This window comes from Sipha flava, unplaced genomic scaffold, assembly GCF_003268045.1.
Source record: "Sipha flava isolate LNK unplaced genomic scaffold, YSA_version1 241_pilon_pilon, whole genome shotgun sequence".
Classification (NCBI taxonomy): Eukaryota; Metazoa; Arthropoda; class Insecta; order Hemiptera; family Aphididae; genus Sipha; species Sipha flava.
This window is the reverse complement of record NW_020272889.1, coordinates 1,095,683-1,110,033: the sequence shown is the minus strand read 5'-3', so window position 1 is coordinate 1,110,033 and position 14,351 is coordinate 1,095,683. Positions and strand designations below refer to the sequence as shown.

General features: G+C 27.6%; 2 protein-coding genes across 3 annotated transcripts; both read left to right on the top strand.

The window, feature by feature from the left end:
* The first annotated feature begins 251 nt into the window (after nt 1-251).
* LOC112684114 lies at nt 252-4,270 on the top strand. The gene is made up of 8 exons (XM_025555438.1): nt 252-469; nt 671-1,153; nt 1,258-1,455; nt 1,679-1,715; nt 1,794-1,945; nt 2,545-2,928; nt 3,772-3,969; nt 4,039-4,270. The coding sequence occupies exons 2-8, from the start codon at nt 676-678 to the stop codon at nt 4,173-4,175; spliced, it is 1,584 nt and encodes a 527-aa protein (XP_025411223.1). The 5' UTR covers nt 252-469; nt 671-675; the 3' UTR covers nt 4,176-4,270.
* Nucleotides 4,271-8,743: 4,473 nt separating this feature from the next.
* LOC112684132 (serine/threonine-protein kinase STK11-like) lies at nt 8,744-14,026 on the top strand. 2 transcript variants are annotated; one of them, XM_025555463.1, is made up of 8 exons: nt 8,744-8,880; nt 9,018-9,392; nt 10,604-10,777; nt 10,851-10,983; nt 11,046-11,182; nt 11,247-11,432; nt 13,502-13,668; nt 13,738-14,026. In XM_025555463.1, the coding sequence occupies exons 2-8, from the start codon at nt 9,055-9,057 to the stop codon at nt 13,854-13,856; spliced, it is 1,254 nt and encodes a 417-aa protein (XP_025411248.1). In that variant the 5' UTR covers nt 8,744-8,880; nt 9,018-9,054; the 3' UTR covers nt 13,857-14,026. The 2 variants fall into 2 exon arrangements, with proteins under 2 accessions (XP_025411248.1, XP_025411247.1); XM_025555462.1 differs by having other exon boundaries at nt 8,744-9,392.
* Nucleotides 14,027-14,351: the final 325 nt, after the last annotated feature.

The following is a 14,351-nucleotide window of genomic DNA, read 5'->3' as shown; positions in this document are numbered from 1 at the left end:
TTTATGTATAATAAACATAATGTACACGCATTATTTTCAGCCCGAACGCGGTACCGTTGTATTACACGTAATTTGAATTTCGTACACTTGTGCCAAGGAGCGTTTAGACGCTCCGTCTTCCCATCGTAGTGCACCGCTGAAATATTACCGTACACCGTCGACGATCATGGCTACACTGGTCGTGATGGGGAAAAATAACGGCGTTCCGCCATCAACGGCCGCAGTCGTAACTCCCACCACGTAATCTTATAGGTTACATACCAATACCAAAACCACAACGGTTGGTCAACGAATGTTTATTGTTCACGTTCAGTGTTATGTCCGATAATAGAATTTAAAAATTCAAACACTATCGGTCGTGTAATGGTTACACTTCGTAGCCGATACAATAATATTATCTGAGTGTTCTTCGCAGACAATCGAAATTATCAAAAGAACATTTACATTCAATTCATCAACACCACCCAACGTGAGTATTATATTAATTTCAACGTCCACTTGAATCTCCCCCTCTCTTTCAACTGACGAATTCAGTATGTTATGTCGCATTAATCTTGGTTTTGTTACATAAATTACTTGAGTTTATTTTTAACGGAATGTTTTCACTATCATTATTTATATCTATTATTAATTTATCTCTTATATTACGTTAAGTAATCTTTAATTCCAGGCATCATGGGTGATAGCATATCTGACCAAGAATTACGTCGTCGCTTGGCATCTTATAATGTGGTGGTCCCTCCTGTCACTGATTCGACCAGGAAATTGTTGATTAAAAAGCTTACAAAACTTGAAAGTGGTGACGGAACACACAATGTTGCTTCAAAAATTATGCCTCCTCCAAAGTTGGTGAATTCAACTAATGGTACCAACGAGTCAATAATGATTTCTTCATCAGCAAATGCTAATAAACCAAGCCAACATATAATATTTACTGATACGGACAGTCCAAGAAAAAGTGCACGTCGCCGGCGACAGTTAAAAGATCCGTTTGATACTTCTGATTCTGAGGTTGATGCTGGCACAATTGGCCATTCAGTTCTAACAAAGAATCTATATCGAGCTAGTTCTTCACCTAAATCAAATGAAACATCTTTGATGAATGTATCCAACTGGAAAAATAAAACTGGTGAAGATTCATATGTTTCTCCTGGTAAATTTAATGTGTACTTCTCATTTTAAGTTTATTGTTTTATCAATGCTTTTATTTTTTTTTTTTTCTATATTTTGTGATGTGATTTTTATATAAATTTACAGAAACAAATAAATCTCCTCACAAAAAATCTCAAACTCCAACAGAAAAATTAAACACCAAGCTTTTTGACTTAAAACTTAGACAAACAGATAATGAACCAGTCACCCGAAAACTTCAATCTAATCCTGTAGTTGAAAGTCAGACACATGCTGATAGAGCAATACAAAGATGGAATGAAAAACTATTGAAACAAGCTCAAAGTAAGTTATTATCAGTTTACTTTATATTTTAACCTTATTTATTTAAAAAATGTATTTTAAAAACATCAAAATTGTGTATTATAGAAATCAGTTAACTGTATTATGAATACATTTTAATACATTAAATCTAATATATTACTGAAATGAATATCAAAGATATAATATATTTATAATTTGTGTTGTAATACTAATAATTCTGTTTTTTATTTATATTAATTTGCAGGTCAAAATAATGAATCAAATGCTTCACAAAACTCAAGGTTTGCTTAATAAATAATTTTTCTTACAAAAATCAAGTTATTGTTGTATGTATATTAATAAATGTTTTTATAAAATAGGAAAAACTTTCAAACAGCACTACAAAGACATAAACAAAATCTGTATTCAAAGAATATTCAATATATCATATTTCTTTTCATTGGATTGTTTGTTGTAATTCTTGGATTATACTTTATTTCAGTACAACCTAGTTCGGTTGTATTACCTCCAGGTAATTGTTAACCTAATCTAATTAGAATATTAAAATATAATGTTATTCTTGATTTATTTTTAATTGTAGGCACTTTATTCTTCATCTAAAGTTGACTCACTGTTGTTTCTTATCCACCTCTGTTTAAATGGGTATTAATATGAACAGATCTTAGCACAACATTTCAAATACTACCTAATAAAATACAAATATATTTTTCTCATATTATAAACTTTTGTATAGTAACATAAATAAACATTTTAAAAACCCAAACTTTGAATCTACTTAAAATTAAATTTTAATATAAAAAAAAAAAAATTAATAAAATATTTAAAAAAAATTTTATATTTACTATGAAACTAAAATATTGTAAACATTTCTTAAGCATTGTAGTATGCATATTATCCTATCAACTTTTTTATTTTATTTTTTATTTGTGTTTATAGTAGTACTATTATTACTCTACAATTACATTAAATTATATTATTAAATTATTATGTAATTATGTATTTATATATTTTTCTTTAAGAAACAACCTATGTCTTATACAATTTAATTTGTTTTGTATTGAACTAATTTATTATTTATTGTAATTAATTAATATCATATTACAATTTCAGGTATTTTGAATTCGCTTTGTGGAAAAAAAGGTCTCCAAGGATCTAATTGCGTTACAGAACAAGAAAAAATACAACGTTTATACAATGTATTAATATCGCAAGTACAAGATAAATATTTAAAAAGCCAATGTGACAATTCTGATATTATACCGACTATTAATATACAAACTCTTTATGAATATATTTCTACCCATGAAAATATACCACCCAGAGAAATTGAAGAACTAGTTGAACTATTTAAAAGTATTGCAAAAACTTATTCTGATTCACCAATAGGTTATGACAATTCATTTAAAATCAACACTCCACCGAATTTACCATTTATGTGTGCAGCTAAAAATATTTTTTCCAATATGTTCTACCTTACAACATGGCTGGGAATAGGTATGTATATAAAATATTGTATGCTTTGCATATTCTTTAAATATAAAAAATGGATTCTACTATATAATAAGGTTTTTTTTTTTTACAATAACTTATTTAAAGTATTAAATTGCGAAGACTGTGTTATCAACTTAAAATTAAATCTGAAATTATATTAATTACATTAATTTATAACAATATTTATTGTTTATAAATATATTATGATTAGTTTGTGTTAAAAAAATAGTAAGTATATACTAACAATTTTATTTAATTTATCTTCTCTAATTTAAATTAATTTCTCAGCTTGTTTCTGAGTCCCTAGTTATTTACTTATATTATTTTATTTGGTATTATGTTTTTTATTGATTTAGTATATAAATGATTTATTGTTTCAATTTGTTATATAATTTTAATATAAATCTATGAGATAATCTTAATAATTTTCATTTTATTTTTGTAATTTTATCTGTTATTATATTATAATTTATTAACATTCTAACATTTTAATCAATCTCACAAATTTACAATGTATAGACTGTGATATAATTCATAACCTTTATTGTGTAAACAATATTCAAAAATAAATTGTTAAATAAAAGTAAATTTTAAAACCAAAATACATTTCTACCCCATCTATTAAAATGTTATTTTATTTTGATTACTCGTAAAACAAGTTAAATTTAATAAAAACTTTAACCTTTAATTTTATTGTTCATAAATATTTAATTTTTTTAAAACCTTAAGTTTAATTAAATTATTTTTAATTAATGAATATTTATTGTAACTTATTTGCATTAAATTTCGTATTATTTTCATTAGTGCTATTAATATATTTTATAAAATCTATTTTTATTTTTCCAGTGGGACTGTCTGTTATTGGTCTTTATTTTATTATATGCTACATTACAGCAAAAGGTGAAAAATATAAATTAGAAGTAACTCAATTAGTTGAAAACACAATTGATTTACTTAAAGAGCGAGCACTGAATCAACCTGATGAAAGTTATTTACCAATTATACATGTACGTGATCACTTAATTCCATTTAACGAGAGACAAGGTATGTGTAGAATATAGCCTGTTCATATAAAAGTGTACAATTTTCATACTTAATTATTTTATTCATTAGAAAAATCTAAAATTTGGGCTGAAGTTGTACAATATTTTACTGAATCCGAATCAAGAGTAAGATCTGAGATTCAAGAAATTGATGGTGAGGACTTCCAAGTTTGGAGATGGGTTCAACCTATGTCACCAGGCCTATAACTTAAGTAATGTTAAAATACATTATTAAATGATATAATCAAGTGACATTTAACAATTCTCTATTTTTGCTTAGTATTATTAATATATAATTTATTTAAGCAATTTTAATAATTTATTTTTATTAAAAACTATTGAACAAAATTGTACTTAGTATTTTGTAATATTTGTTGTAGTATTTTGTTATAATAGAATAATAAATCATGTGTATTATATTTGATATTATCCTTAGTTGTTTTTGTTGTTACTAGTGGGAGGGTTCTAAGGCTTTCCATTATTTGAGGTTTTAGCAAATAATTTATTTTTATCAGCTGAGAAACTATTAAGAAGCAAAATTTTAAAACATAATTCATGACATACACTGATACTACTTTTAAAGTTGAAAAATGAATTTAAATACTGCATTGTATTATGGTTGTTACAGTCAAAAATTCATGGTTTTATTTATGTTCAGAAACTAGAAAAAATAAATATATAATAAGTATATTTGCGTTTTAACACAAACACACAGTTAATATGATTCAGGAGTAAATATAAAAAACATAGAAACGGATTGATGAAACCCTCGACCGAATTTTTAATTACATTAAAAGCTCATTAATCCGGATAGCCGTTTATAATACTTAAATTACGCTAGTTTATCTAAACTATCTAAACATTGTCGTTGAATACGTAGAAGATAATAACGATGAAAACATATCAGCGTTATACTAGCATCTAAGGCATCTTCACGAGTTATTCATCAAAGAAATTACTGAGAAAGGAAAACAACCCCAAAGATTAGCAGTTTTTTTAAACCAGTAATTTACGCTTAGCGTATCAAGTGTGAATAATGAAGGTAAACCTTAATATGTACGTAATGATTATAATACAATTATGTACTATTTTCTAGGTTTCATATTGTTAGACATATATATATGTATTAGATTAAAACTTGTATAATAAAATCTGCAATACATTTTCTTTAAATTTATAATTTGCGATTTTTGATTATTTTGTTTAATCCGGACTTCCATTAATTCGGATAATCTAGAGCTCCAATTAGTCCGGGTTAATGAGGTTCTACTGTAACTACTAATTTTAAAATCAACTAGTTCTTATCAGTGCGGCAACATGGATGTTATCAACAGTATCAGCCAGTGTTTAGAACCCCATTTATTACTGCAGAAACTGTAAATGTAAACGGATTTTGTCTACGAAACACTATATGGACAAAATGGTTTTATCTGAATCGTGATGGTAGAGCGTTGCTAATATTATTAATTATTCTCTCGGAACGCACCGGCTACGGCCAGTGGCGTATTTAAGAGTAAAATATTGGTCGGCAAACTGATATGAGGGACGCCGATCTAAGGAGCTATAACTGCTAAATTTTAATGTTTATTCATTGACACACTAGGAGGACTAGGGGCTGGGACTTAAAACCATAATAAGCTCCTTCGAATATGTGTGTAAAATATTCATGTATCTGATAAAAATAGACTCTCATAATAATATATTTTTTTAGCCCCCAATTTTTTTATTATGCTAAATGCCAAGGTGCTAATATCTTTATGTAAGTACTAGTTTTTATATGCACAAGAACCGAAAAATCACAAATTCATAAATTATTTTTTTCATCTAATTGGTCATAAATATAATACATATAAAATAAGTTTATATACATGTTTAATATAATATTTTAGTATTTTTATTTTTATGAAATAATGAATTTCCTTTTATAATAATGAGTTAACAACACTAAAAAAAATCTATTCTTATATTTTTTGATTTTTATGACGATCGCGATCCTCGCGATAATTTCATCCATATTAAGTGCATCGTAATACTCTATGCAGAGTAAAGCTAAATCGCTCGTTTGTACCATGGTTAACTGTAAATAGTTTTTCAAACTTCGTAGCACACTCATTGCACGTTCAGTACTAGCACTTCCGATTAGTAAAATCAAAAATAGTTTTAAAAGCGTTTAAAACTTTATACATACAATTTATATATTGTGTATTATAAAATTATAGAATTATAAAAATACCATTGATTAAATATAATTTTAAACTATATAGTATAATATACTATTAATCAATGTAACTTGTGTAGAGTAAGTTAGACAAGATAACTCACAACGTAGAAGTAGTCACAACGCAGTACTCGCATAGTCATGTCAATGGTTGAAACACCAAACTCAAATGACCTTAAATTGTTATTGTTTGTTATTAAATAATATTTTTAAATACATTTGTGAAGACATAAAATATTATCATTGGTCAGTTTAATCTAAAACTTTAGATAGGTACAACTTAAATCAGTGCTTCCCAAACTTTTTCGATTCACGGCGTCCTTTTTGATTTAAGGTTTTTTCAGGACGCCCTTCTTTAAGTCATAGCATGACTAATCATAAGAAAAATGTTAGACTCGATAGTATTTTATGACGACGCGCTGCCCTTATACATATAACGCGGTGTACACTTTGGGAACCTATGCCTTACATAGTAAGATAGTAGATTGTAGATACCGATTACCGACTCATTGGATTATTCGCAATGATAATATTACAATGAAATAATAATATTATCAACTCATTTTATTTTTACATTGGGTATTCAATTAAGAGTCCTGTCACTGGATAGCTTCCTTACTCACCGTCTTGTCTGTCATATTAATTTATTCTCCTATTTACTTATTGAATTTTTTTAAATACATATTGTATTAATTGATTTACATTTTTTTATAATAAAAAACAAAAAAATAATCTTTGGGTTTTCCAAAAATGTACGGGGCCTCATACTGGAATATAGCTAGGGACCCCGTCGGCATTTGCCGACTAAACGACCGTTAGATCCACCACTGGCTGCGGCGGACACCGTAATACCATGTCTGCTCGTAAAGCCGAACGCGGTTGACAGCGCTGATAGAAACGGTGCCAAAAGGGGCTTGGGTCAGTTTTCCCCATTGAAATCATCCTTCATATGATAACACCGATTTTATTGTTGTATCTTTTGCAAATTTTCATAGCTATACAAGTCATCCAACAATTGAGGTGACTTTTAACACGTACTTTTTATTTTTTCCATGTCCAATTTCGGTCAAAACATCAAATGAAAGGTCTTAGTCTATTCACGACACGTATGCACATATTTATGTATTTTTTGTAGCTCAATAACATTTTTTTAAGCTCAAAATACCAAGAAATATATCAAAATCGTTTCGTCACCTCGTTTGACGGTATATGAAAAGCAAATTCATAAATCCGGATAATTCAGATCTTCGGATTGCATGCCTAGTTCCAACCATAGAAATATCAAGATCTCTACATGCCTATGGTTCCAACAGTAAAATTAAATTTCGTTCCCTACTATTAAGATAGGATATTTGGTCTCTGGAGTTATATAGATTTATTTATACCTACCCATAGAACGTCTGGCCCCTAAAATTTTAAATCACTAAATTTAAAAAGTTTTTTTTTAACTTAAATTTTAATTCTTTTCAAAATGCACAATCGCACAACAAATTTAAATCCACAATAACCGTAAATTGCATAAGCCGTACACGGTGCCACAATCAGCGAACGGTTACAAGCACGCACCAATAAAAAAAAACAATTATAATGATAATAATAATTTAGGTACAATTATATTAAGTAAACATAAATTATAAATAATATATGATAATTTATTCCTGTCATATTTGTTCAAATATTTTAATTAAAATAAATCTATATAACTACCGGTGGCCAAAGGTCCTATCTTAATAATAAACGGAGATGAAACGTCCGCGATACGGTTCCAACCAGTGCCGTAACTAGAGTGTCAAAGACCTAGGTGCAGACAAACGTACATGAGTCCCTCTTTCTTGAGATACATAAAAAAGTCGGAATGATTTCACACAATGGGAATTTTTTAATCCTTAGATCGGATAGTATTTGTGGACGTACTCACTACTTAAAGAACCGATAGATAGTTTTCTCGTTGGAACAAATCAGTGTAAAGCTTCAACTTAATAGGTGTACAAGATCACAATTGTATATCGGATAGATTTTATTAATAAAAATATTTGTAAGATAAACTACAAACATAGATAAAATATATAATATAAATACATGATTATTGATTTTATAAATATGATTTACAATAAAATATAAAAGCGATCTATTTATGTCACTCTAGGCTTAGTAGTTTTTCCAATATTTAGATAAAAAATTCCAAATAAAACGGACCAGACTTTTAAATTTTATTATATAAAATTAAATACAAGATAATAATACAATAATTAGAAATCAAATTAAATCAAATTAAAAAAAAAAAAAAAAATTGACAGTTATCTGCTATGGGCCCTTTGACCCTGCGGGCCTCAGTGCTGTGCACCACCTGCACCTATGATTTTTACGGCACTGGTTCCAATCCATAGATATGTAAATAAATTCTATACACGGTCTTTCAATGTCCGTGCGTGCTACGGAACGTGCCGTTGGTCCTTGGAGCGCGTTCGTAACGTCTTAGAGTTTTCCCACCTTAGCGCCGAGCACCATATGTTTTGCCTGTGCTTACCATACAAAATATATACAATGGGTACGTTATCAGTGTCAACAATGTAAGTACGGTGATAATACGGATTTCAACATCTCCACAACTTCGTCCCGTTGATGGTATTGTTTTTCAACCGAACCATTCATATCCGATCACTCCGTGCTCGCTCGCATTGTTAATATTTCTTGGTTCGTTTCACGCATTCGGTTCCGTTAAACGAGTATTTTGCATGATTATCAACACGACGAACAAATCTAACGCAAATATATAAATAAAACTGCAATAATCACCTGACTAACATTAATTGTAGCTGCTTGTATTATAGTAACTATTGGCCGATAGAAATGGTGTGAAAATAAGAGATGATGGGAGAGAGGGATTTTGTGCCGACCACCGCCGCAGAAGATAATGAGGACGTGTTCAAAGACTTGATATTGAACGTACCCGCCGATTGGTCGGCCACAAATTGTCTTCCCACTGGCCTTTTCAATTCATTTGATCCTGATGAAGTGGTGTACCGGTCGCAAAAGAAACCATGCAAAATGGTCGGTAAATACATTATGGGTGATTTGTTAGGCGAAGGCAGTTACGGAAAAGTCAAAGAAGTTCTGGATTCTGAGACGCTTGTACGCCGTGCTGCTAAAATATTAAAAAAGAAAAAACTCAAACGGATACCAAACGGAGAAAAAAATGTGCTCAAGTAATTTTAATAATTTTGTCATTTATAATATTCTACGATGTCTTTAGTATAATTTTCATACATTGTATACAAATTGAGTTTAAATTTCTATTAACATTTTATAAATACAACATTTAAAAATACCAACTAACCAATCTTATGGTTCTAATCAATAAAATTAGTTTTCTGTTGAACTTTGCTTTCTATTAATTATAATAAAAATATAATTAAAAATAACTATTATTCTATCATTAAATAATTGAAATTACAAAGAAAAATAAAGTTAAAAAACTGAGGATATATTTTTTAAATTAAAAATTGTTATTATTTAAGTTACTCAGTAAAAAAATTATAACTGAATATTAAGAAAAAAATGAATTATTTTAGATATTTTCTATAGTATTGTTAAGCCAAAATTAGTTTTTAATATATTTAAACCAAATAATGAAAATATTTGAAAATTAGTTAAAATGTGAACCTTATTAAAACATTTACTACAAGAACCAACTATCATAATTTATTTGAATAGTTTTGATGTTTCTACAACTTGTGCTTAAATTTAATTTTTGTTTTAAACATTCATTCGTTATGAGAATGAAAACAAATGACTAGTTTGTTTTACTTTTTAAGTATACCTACCTTAAATTATAGTTATTACTTTTCTTATAAATTTAATTTAACTGAATTTTACCATTCCTTGGTAGAATAATGGTGAAAAATACTCATTATACTAATAATATTTTTTAATTCTATATTCTTAAATGTTATACTTTCTTTATGATATTAAAACAGTGGTAATAGTATGATTAAATTTGAAAAAAATAATAATAATTAAAAATATATATGGTTGGGCAATGTCTAAAATAATGAAATCATTTTAATCTTCTACTATGTTTCACTTAAAAATGATCAAATCTATTGAAAATTATTTTAAAAATCATAGTTTCTAAGTAATTCAATGAAGAAAAAACATTTATAAATATTTATTTTAAATCTACTGATAAAATGTGTATTAATATATAAATAAATATAAATATATATAAAATAAATGCGTAGCTAGTTATATTATATATGTATGGCTGGTTTCAAATTAAAAATTCATTATCAAGTATATATAAAATCACTAAATATATTATTTTTGGTATAATTTCTAAGTATCAACCTCATAAATTTTTAATTAATTTCTAGTACTTAAGTGACTTTTTTAATATATTTATCTTATCATATCTTAGTGAAATTCAACTTTTGAAGACATTGAGGCATTTAAATGTCATAGAATTAGTAGATGTGATAGTGAATGATGAAAAAGAAAAGATGTATCTTCTCATGGAATATTGTGTGGGTGGTCTTCAAGATATGTTAGAACATTCTCCAGGAAGTAAATTTCCATGTTGGCAAGCTCATAAGTAAGTATTTAAATAAATTTGTTAAAAATATTAATGCATATATGAGATCTCATTTAATAATTTCTGTTTATAGTTATTTCAGTCAATTAATTAATGGACTTGAATATTTACATAGCCGTGGAATAATCCATAAAGATATCAAACCAGGAAATTTATTGCTCACACTTGATGAAACACTTAAGATATCAGACTTTGGAACTGCTGAGGTTTATTGAAATAATATTTATAATACGTTTTCTGTTTTTATATCTAAAATTAAAATTTTTAGGCATTATCACCCTTTGATCCTGAAGGTATTTGTGCATCTAGTCAAGGATCACCAGCATTCCAACCTCCTGAAATAGCAAATGGAGCTGATGATTACTCTGGCTTTAAAATAGATATATGGAGCAGCGGTGTTACATTGTATAAAAATCATTAAATTATTAAATAATTACTAAAAAACTTATTATTATTTTTCTATTTTAAGGTACAATTTAGTAACAGGAGAATATCCATTTGAAGGTGATAATGTTTATAGATTATTTGAAGCAATTGGAAAGTGTAACATAAAAATTCCAACCTATGTAACTGAACCATTGAGATCTTTACTGGTTGGAATGCTTAAAAAAGATCCAGAGAAACGATTTAGCATACGAACTATACAAACACATCCGTAAGTCAATAATTTATAATAAAACAGAGAATATATTTTAAGATTAATGTTATGTACTTATTTTTATATTTTTCTTGTCTTACGCCTTTCTCCTAACTATTTGGGGTCAGCCACCTTTATCCTAAACCTACACTTGTCTTGATTTTCTACATACCCTACCCACATACCAACAGCTCTCATATCATTCTCAATTGTATCCATTTTGGTCTTCCTCTTCTTCTTTAATGTTCATTTTCATAATCTTACTGATTTTGTTTTCTTTCGCCTCATAACATGCTCAAACAATCTCAGTCTATTTTCCCTCATTTTGTCCACTATTAACGCTACACCAATACTACCTCTTACATATTCATTACTTATTCTAACTTGTCTTGTCACTCCACTCATCCATCTGAGCAATCTCATTTTTGCAACACTCATACTCTGTTCTATTTTCCTGTCAACCGCCCAACACCTTGAACCATTTAGAATAGTTGGTCTCATTACACTCATGTAAAATTAACCTTTCAGCCCCATTTAAATTCTCTTATTGAATGAAACGCCAACGATTCTCTTTATTTATTCAGCTGCACTTAGTCTTATGTTTTACATCTATACCAAAGCCCCCATCCTTTTTTCCAAATTATTCTAAATATTTTTCTAAATATATTTGAAGTTTTCGACTTCACCTATCACATCACTGCTTATTATGATTGGTTTCCTTAACCCCTCAAATTCTTGGTATCTTCCTCTAAAGTCATACTCTATATACTCCGTTTTATTTTTACTAATTCTCAATCCCTTTCCTTCAAAGGCTAATCTCTACTTATCCAACCTATAATTAATTTCTTCTAGATTTTCTCCTACTAAAACTATATCATTAGGATACATCATACACCATGGTATCTTTCGCTGTATCTCTTTTGTAACTTCATTCATTACTACAGAAAACAAATGTTTAGAGCCGACCCCCGATGCACATCAATTCCCACGTTAAAATCTTTTGTTACTCCACACAAACTACTTTTGACACCAGTCCTCGATATGCCTTCATATGTATCTTGAATCATATTTATATTCTATAAATTATATTATTAATAACTGTATAATAAAATTTCTTTTGATGGTTAATTATTTAGGTCCCATCGAGTTTTATGGGAAAAATACTTAAACACCTCTTATAGCGTATATTCTAATTAACAATCAAAATTTAAAAATATGTTAAATGAAAAATAAAAAAAATGTTAAATTATATTTAACAGTTTATCTTAACGAGCATTTATAATGTTGATAATGTGATGAACAATGGTCTGTGATTGTGTATTTTATCATTTTTCATTAATGTTCAGTGTATAAAACATTTCAAAGTGTATGTATTTTCAATGACAATCAAACAAAAACATCTAGTTTTAATGGAAAAAATAAAATATTTATTTAAATATTAGTTAATCAAGGTAATATAGATGATTATAATATGTTAAATATATATTTGAAAAAAAATTTTCGAATAATAAAATTAATTTAAAACACTACTATAACTCAATTTTTAAATTTTATTTTAATAATCTATAAAAGCTTGTGTGAAATTTTTTTAATTTTAATCTGTATCCACGTTATATTGTAATCATAAATATATTTTTTTAGTACTTATATATAAATACACATTATTTTTTGGGATTTTCTTTTTAAAATTTTCATGCACTCTGTATAGTCACCTGAAATGTATTGAACTTCTGTTATTGGTCACTTCTAGTCATTATTATATCCAGTTCCTTTGGTGAATGTTGTATGGAAGTTCTACTGTATTTTTGTACTTATTTCTAAAACGCATAAATAATAAAAATAATAATTCAATATATTCAGAAATATATGTATGGTAAATATTGATTTACGCAACATTTCTGTTAATTTCATTCTTTAACTCTACTTGTATTAAAATTTTTTTCTCGTTATACATTGTTCATAAAATTAGAACTCTGTAAATTTTGTTTTGTATAACTCCAAGTATGATGTTAATTTTCTTTGAATGTATTTTGACTCTGCCATTATATTTTGATTTATTTCATTGTATTTTTGTTTGTCCTGCTTAGATGGTTTGTTTGTAGACATCCAAGAACTTCTGAAAAAGTGCCTATTCCTCCATTGCGTGGTGATTCAATGCATAACATGACTGTATTACCATATCTGTTCAACTATCATTCGTGTGAAACACCTTCAGAAAATGAAGAAGAATATATCACAGAAAAACTAATTAAAGGTAATTAATGATTTTAAATATAGTTATCTATACATTTATTAACTTTTATCAATTGTATAAATAATCCAGATCAACAGAACGGGAGTACACCTGATCCCATTGATAATGCTAATGATCCATCTAAACGACCTTGGCACAAGCCGATCATGTTTAATGTAAAAAAAATGACTGCTTGTCGATTGTCATGACAATTGTCACTCATTTATGTACTGCATCTTTAATATTGTTTTATATTGTGACCATTATTGGTCAAAAAGAATTTATTTTTTATTTTTTTGAGTATGCTTGTTAAGTGATGTTTTTTGCCTTGGTAGAATCAAGTCAAGTATATGTGAAACATTTATGTTTTTTTTTTTTTTTTTTTGATTTAATTCATGTTAAACTATTATTCTTTTAACTACTTATTATTATTATAAAACAACTGACTTATTCATATTTTGAATTGTATTAATTATTTTATAATTCATTTTTTTGTAAACTTCAAAACTGATAATTAGTATATTATGTTTTTGTAAATCAAAACATTACGGTAAAGACTGCTAGACTTGATATACTAAGAAAAACTAGTACTCACTTACTAGTAACACCATTGTTTTTGTTTATTCATTATTTATTTTTAAGTATATTTATAATTTATATATTTAATACATATATATTACATAAAAACAAAAAGTAATTTAATA

Bases quoted from the DNA above. Each gene is read 5' to 3' on its own strand.
- LOC112684114 (XM_025555438.1), top strand. From the start codon at position 676: ATGGGTGATAGCATATCTGACCAAGAATTACGTCGTCGCTTGGCATCT. The intron at 1,716-1,793 runs GTTTGCTTAATA...TTTATAAAATAG, and splicing joins AATGCTTCACAAAACTCAAG to GAAAAACTTTCAAACAGCAC. The intron at 3,970-4,038 runs GTATGTGTAGAA...TTTATTCATTAG, and splicing joins TCCATTTAACGAGAGACAAG to AAAAATCTAAAATTTGGGCT.
- LOC112684132 (XM_025555463.1), top strand. From the start codon at position 9,055: ATGATGGGAGAGAGGGATTTTGTGCCGACCACCGCCGCAGAAGATAAT. The intron at 9,393-10,603 runs GTAATTTTAATA...ATCATATCTTAG, and splicing joins GGAGAAAAAAATGTGCTCAA to TGAAATTCAACTTTTGAAGA. The intron at 11,183-11,246 runs GTATAAAAATCA...TTCTATTTTAAG, and splicing joins TGGAGCAGCGGTGTTACATT to GTACAATTTAGTAACAGGAG.